The 6,662-nt window shown below is 37.4% G+C and overlaps 1 protein-coding gene across 4 annotated transcripts in view; it reads right to left on the reverse strand.

Moving 5' to 3' along the window:
- Positions 1-696: 696 nt before the first annotated feature.
- Positions 697-6,662, reverse strand: part of LOC123512022 — an 11,278-nt gene continuing 5,312 nt past the window's right edge. For all 4 annotated transcript variants that reach the window (XM_045268160.1, XM_045268159.1, XM_045268157.1 and 1 more), the window contains 2 exons: positions 3,941-4,095; positions 697-2,686 (listed from right to left, as the gene is read on the reverse strand). In XM_045268160.1, the coding sequence (XP_045124095.1) occupies positions 2,482-2,686; positions 3,941-4,095 (360 nt within the window). In that variant the 3' untranslated portion in view covers positions 697-2,481. The remainder of the gene's footprint in view (positions 2,687-3,940; positions 4,096-6,662) is intronic.

Below are 6,662 nucleotides of genomic sequence, written 5' to 3' on the forward strand. Positions count from 1 at the left end.
TTTAAAGACAGACAAAGAAGAGAATTGGAGTTTCTTTAAAGACAGACAAAGAAGAGCACTTGAGAGAACTTGAAGGTGCTCAAAGACAGACAAAGAATAAAATTGAAGGGTGTTTAAAGACGAAGGAGAGAACTGGAAAGTGTTTAAAGACAGACAAAGAATGGAATTGAAGATTGTTTAAAGACAGGCAGAGAAGAGCATTAGTAGGTTAATTTTTCTACTGATAGGATGCGAGGAGTGTGGGGATTCCATGGAGTGGTGTGGGTGTAGTGGTGGAAGGCCGGGGGAGCAGGTTGGCACTGGACTGATAGAACGTATCCTTTAAGTAACTATTATTATTTATTAGCTATGTGTAAATATTTAACACAGAGACCAAGGAGGAGAATTGAGGTTAATCTTTTTTATTTCTTTCATATTGCGGAAACATTTATGAGAGTTAAAAGATAAATAAGCGTCGGGAAAGATTCTTTTGGTTAACTCTCTTGATACTGTTCGTGGACTGGCATCTCAGTGAGCCTTTTTGTTCATCGTTGTTGTTGCCCTTGGTCAGATTTCCCCCTCTTGCATTAAAAAAAAAAAACTGGAGTGATTTAATTTTCGAGCGATAGCGAGCGTGAGGAAATAGACCAAAAGAGTGGGGAGAGTATGAGTGGCTGGGATCAAGGTGTGTTTACAAGGAAAAAAGGAAAAAAAGACTTGTTTGTATGTTTCTTTATCAACAGCAATGTAATAAATGTTAGTTTCCTCAGTATTTTATAGTTTATAGTGCTGCAACAATTATGAATACAGTACCAGTGGTAATAATGGTAAAAATTGTAGTATTAACACAATTGGTAACATATTTCAAGCCACAAAGTAATAGAAATATATATAAGACCTCTCTCTCTCTCTCTCTCTCTCTCTCTCTCTCTCTCTCTCTCTCTCTCTCTCTCTCTCTCTCTCTCTCTCTCTCTCTCTCTCTCTCTCTCTCTCTCTCTCTCTCTCTCTCAAATGTCACTCGATAACAGACCAATATTCCTACACACATTATTCTCTCGTACAGATTATTTTGAAGAGCCACAGAAATCACTGGGATTGTTAAGGTCATTATCTACACTTCGATGGCGCACACTTCTAATCCTCGTCAAAATGTCAGAGGAATCATGAAAACACCTTTGAACACTCCACTGCCTTCCATTAGAGTCTACAACTAGTTTTTCAAATGACGTGTCGGAGCGTTCATGATTAGGCCGCCAATTCCACGCCAATCCATTCCCTGCGTTCCTGTTATTCCCTTTACTCGCCTCATCACTCCGCCGCGACAGTTCCACACGGCCGCGACCAGCGCTAACATCACTCCCTCCGCGCGTTCCCTGTCATTATTTTTCCGCCACCTCATTAACATTTCTCTTTATCGCCACGCCAGAATCGTTTCCGGGACTAATGTTACACTTGAGCGATAATTCTGTGGAGCGCGGCGCTGTGCTACGTAGGAACCCTTTAGTCATGCGTTCATCGATTTGATCTTTTATTCGCTTTGCTGATAACGACCATATTCAGAAATGCCTTGCTCTCTCTCTCCCCACGGCAATTTTCCAAGGCCACAGAGGCGACTACCAAGGTTTTCAACACAGTTTCTCCTTTTAATGAACTTGATATCTTGCTAATCCATCACTAGAACCATAGAAATACTCTTAACCCCTTCAGTACCATGCCGCGTTTTTCATATTCATTCTGCATACTTTTTGGTGATTTCACAAAGATTCAGAAACTTACATGAGGATTTCAATAGTGGAGGTTCTAGCCATTAATTTTCTGAAGTCTTAATGCAAATAAAATCGTCTAATTTCCAAAAAATCATGGTAAAAATGCGTCCCATTACTGACGGGATTAAAAACACGAGATCTTCAACTAGAGCCTTTAGAAAGCAGTGAGGGTGAAAGAACAATGCATTTTAGAATACGGCAAGTCCTGGTGGCGATGTTGTGATGTCAGCCACGTGTCCCTCGTGTTGCCGTGTGCTGTGGAACGAGGCTTTGTTCACGTGCTGGCTTTGTCCTTTTTTATTGTTTTATTTCCCGTTATACCGAGGTCGATTTCCCTATTAATTTTTTAAGGGACGGTGAGTTCTTTGTGTTGCATTGCGTTGCTTGTATAGTGGCGGAAGGCTCTTTGATGAATAATTCACCAGTGTTGTGCTCTCCAGTAGCCTCAATTGATGGGTTGTCACATTCTATGCATTTTTCAGGCGCGGGAAGTGTTGGGGTGAGTGTCGCGTTGAGTGGTGCAGTATCACATTCTGTTTTCGCTCCCTCGCGTGTAGCTGTGGAAGGTGCGACATTTCCGGGCTGTGCAGGTGCGTTTGTGTGCCCCGCGGCAGGTACAGGGCCATCAACAGGTGCACCAGGTGTCACGGGAGGGCTTAAGTGCCTCGTAGCGTCACAAAAACAATTACCAGCGTTAGTACCGCCAATTATTTCATCCAGATCTGTCCCGGAAGACTCACTGGAAGCCGCCACCGTTGTTGTTGCTGCTGCTGCTGCTGCTGCTGTGCTGGGGCGCTGACTGAGGGCCGAAGGATTCTACGATGTCACTTTCCGAGGAGGTGGACGTAGCATCTGGAGCAGCACCTTGAGGGCGTGAAGGAGACATCTGAAGTCCTTTCCTCTGCAGGGGCCGCCCTCGCTCATCGAAGTACACGACAGGGCTGAGGGAGGCGAGGCTATCTGAAATGTTAGCCTGACCAAGTGAATGCGAGGGAATTCGAGCATAACGAAGTGCAAAGAGAGGCGAATTCCATGTAACGGAGGAAGAGAAAGAGGGGGAATTTTTGCGTAAAGAACGAGAAGATGGAGGCGATATCACTTGACGGAGGAGAGGAGAGGAGAGGGAAGAGGATGCAGTGGTGGTGGTGATGGTGGTGGTGGTAGTAAAGGAGGAGGAGGCGGTAAGGAAAGTGGAGAAGATATTACCTGACGAAGGGAACAGCGGAGAAAGGAAGTAAAAAAAATAAAGGAAAGGAAAATTAAGATTGAACCAGTTAGAAAGTTAAAATGCAGGAAGTAAGGGTGAAGAAAAACTCAGAGTGAGAGAGAGAGAGAGAGAGAGAGAGAGAGAGAGAGAGAGAGAGAGAGAGAGAGAGAGAGAGGGAAGGCTTAGTCAGCAAAGGCGAAATATAAAAGAGCGGAAATCTTATCTGACGAATGATAAGAGTGAAAGAGAATCCTGGCGTGGCGAAGGAGAAGAAAATAGAGAATTAAAGAGAAGGCCAAAGAACGTGAGTTGAAAAGTCAAGGAGGAAAAAAAGACGCGCCACTTCAACTCAACTCATGAAGGAAGCGAAGACAAGAAGAAAAAAGAGGGAAAATAAAACACGAAGGGGAAAAATCAACACACCAGCAATAAACTATAAAGAGAGAAGGGGAGAAGGGGAGGATGGAAAAAAAGACAAAATGCAAGAATAACATAGGATATAAAAGCTGCGAGGGGAAATGAAGAAAAGAGAATGGAATTAACAAAACACAAAACAGAGACCACTATTGATACATTTTCACTACTACTACTATTACTACAACTACTACTACTACTACTACTACTACTACTAATAATAATAATAATAATAATAATAATAATAATAATAATAATAATAATAATAATAATAATAATAATAATAATAATAATAATAATAATAATAATAATAATAATAATAATGCTGCTGCTGCTGCTGCTGCTGCTGTTACTGCTACTGCTACTGCTACTGCTACTGCTACTGTTACTACTACTACTACTACTACTACTACTACTACTACTACTACTACTACTACTACTGCTACTACTATCACCACCACCACACACACCACCACCACCACACCACCACCACCACTACTACTACTACTACTACTACTACTACTACTACTACTACTACTACTACTACTACTACCACCACCACTACAACTACTACCTGGTGTGAGTAGTCAGCAAGTAGTCTCTGTAGAACCTCTCCAGCTTTCCCGTTTCCTTCTCGCGCCTCACGTGTCGCATCAGGAGGACGATGAGGGAGGCGGAGAAGAAGAGGAGGACCAGCACTATGTAAAGAACCGCCATCTTCTGCTCCTCCTTCAGTGTCGCAGACGAGGGACATGTAAAGAGAGAGAGAGAGAGAGAGAGAGAGAGAGAGAGAGAGAATATGGAGTGTATTTAGAGCCAGAAAGGACGTGCTATTTAGAAAAGTTTAATTAAAAGATATTTTTTAACCGAGAGGAGGGACCCAGAGAGAGAGAGAGAGAGAGAGAGGAGGGGAGGGGAGTGTTTGACAGAAGGGGGGGAAGGAGGATTAGGAAAGAGAAAGGTATTGTTTGAAGAGAGGAGACGAAGACCGTTTGTGCAAAGAGAGGGTGTTTAGAGACGGATGAAAAAAGGGAATGGTGAGGGAAAGGGTTGTGTGAAGTGTGGAAGGAAGAAAGTAACTCAAATAAAAAAAAAAAAGAAACCGTACAATAAAAATAGAAGAAAGTAAATTTGGTAAGAGTAAAAATCGAAAGGAAAGAAAATAGACACTCGGGGAAAACTTGTTAAAGCAAAAGAGGAAAGGGGAAAGTAAAAGTGCAGTTATTTTTTTTTTTTTTTTACTTATTTATCTTTTGTGAATGTACTTAAGATACCCCAAAGTTGTCATGATTAAGACTTTTATTGTATTTTTAAAGATTGAAAGATGCGAAGTGAAAAGAAATATTGAGAGAGAAGTACATGATAAAGACAATGTTAAACTAGAGGATATAGAAAAAGATAGGTGAAGGAAAATATTGAAGCAAAAAATGGCTAACTCGAAGAGAATATTTACTATATACAGCAAATAAAGTAATAAACAAACCGAAATGATAAAGGGTAGAAAAAAAAATAATATTGACTGAAGATAACAAAGAAAATATTAAACTATAAATGAAAAAGTTAAATTAAAGAGAATATTGATAAGATAACAAAAAAAACATTGACCCATAATTGAAAAGGAAAGTAAAAGAGAATATAGGCTTAAGAAAACAAAACAAAACAAGAACTGCACCAGAATTGAAAGGCTGAGTGAAAGAATACTAGCAATATAAATAATAGAAACAGAATTGTAAAGCTAAATGAAGGCGAATATTGACAAGATAAAGAGAGTGAACCAGAATGAAAGAGAATATTGATAAGATAAAGAGAGTGAACCAGAATGAAAGAGAATATTGACAAGATAAAGAGAGAGTGAACCAGAATGAAGGCGAATATTGTCAAGATAAAGAGAGTGAACCAGAATGAAAGAGAATATTGTCAAGATAAAGAGAGTGAACCAGAATGAAAGAGAATATTGACAAGATAAAGAGAGAATGAACCAGAATGAAAGAGAATATTGACAAGATAAGATAAAGAGAGTGAACCAGAATGAAAGAGAATATTGACAAGATAAAGAGAAAATGAACCAGAATAAAAGAAAATATTAATGCGATAAAAAGAAAGTGAACCAGAATGAAAGATAATATTGATAAGATAACAAAGAAAGTATTACCAAAAATAGAAAAAGGAGAATAAATGAGAATATTGACTGAAGAAAACAAGAAAAAAAAACTGCACCAGAATTGAAAAGCTGAGTGAAAGAGAATATTGACAAGAAGATAACAAAGAAAGCATTGTCTTAGAATTATAAAAAAGTAGATAAATAAAAAAAACGAGATTGACAACAACAAAAGAAAAACTGAACCTAAAGTAAAAGAAAACTGAAAAAAGATAAAACAAAGAATATAGAAGAAGAAAGTAGGATATTGACGTTAGATGACAAATAGAGCAGTGGAACAAAAGGGGAATTTTTTCATGGCGAGGCTGTAAAAGTCACAATTATTCATCAAGAAAAATGTTTGGGTGTTTGTCAGTGAGAGCATTAATGAAGTGGAAAGGTGTTAAGTAATTATGTTCATTTATGGTATTCAAATGGCGGCCGATGAAATGACACAAGCAGCCTAGATTTATATTTTACTGGAATTAATACAACGTTTTAATTTTCAGCTTTTTCTTTTACTATTTTTTTTTTTTTTTAGTTTATTTTTTTTTCATTTTTTTTATTATTTTCTGTTGTATTTTTCTCGTTTTATGTGTTTTCTCTATTTTCTTTCATTTTTTTTGTTCAGTTTATTTTTGTGTCTGTTTATCTGTATTTTTTTTTATGTCTTGTTTTTAACCTATATTCTGTGTCTACCCTTTTTTTTCTATTTCTTTTTAATTTTCATTCGGTTTATTATTTAGTTTTTAGTTCAATTTTCTTTTGTGTTCTGTTTTACCTTTATCGTTTGTTTCACCTTTTTTTATTTATATTTTGTTGTGTTAATCTACTCTTATTTATTGAGTTTATTCGTATCTTATATTTTTTTTTATATTAGTTTCTCATTTCATATATTTTTCTCTTATATATTCACAGATGTTCGTCTTTTCGGTATATTAACTTTTTTTTTCATTCTTTCTTCCTATTATTTTTTTTCTTATTTTTTTCCCTATCACTTTTTTTCATATTAGTTTCTCATTATAATATTTTCCACTTCTTTATTCGCAGATGTTCGGTTTGTTTGTTTTTTTCAATATATTAACTTTTTTTTTTTCATTCTTTCTTCCTCTCATATTTTTCTTAATCAGTTTATCTTCAATTAACAGTAAGCCTTCAT

The sequence above is a fragment of the Portunus trituberculatus genome, chromosome 32 (assembly GCF_017591435.1).
Source record: "Portunus trituberculatus isolate SZX2019 chromosome 32, ASM1759143v1, whole genome shotgun sequence".
Lineage (NCBI taxonomy): Eukaryota > Metazoa > Arthropoda > Malacostraca > Decapoda > Portunidae > Portunus > Portunus trituberculatus.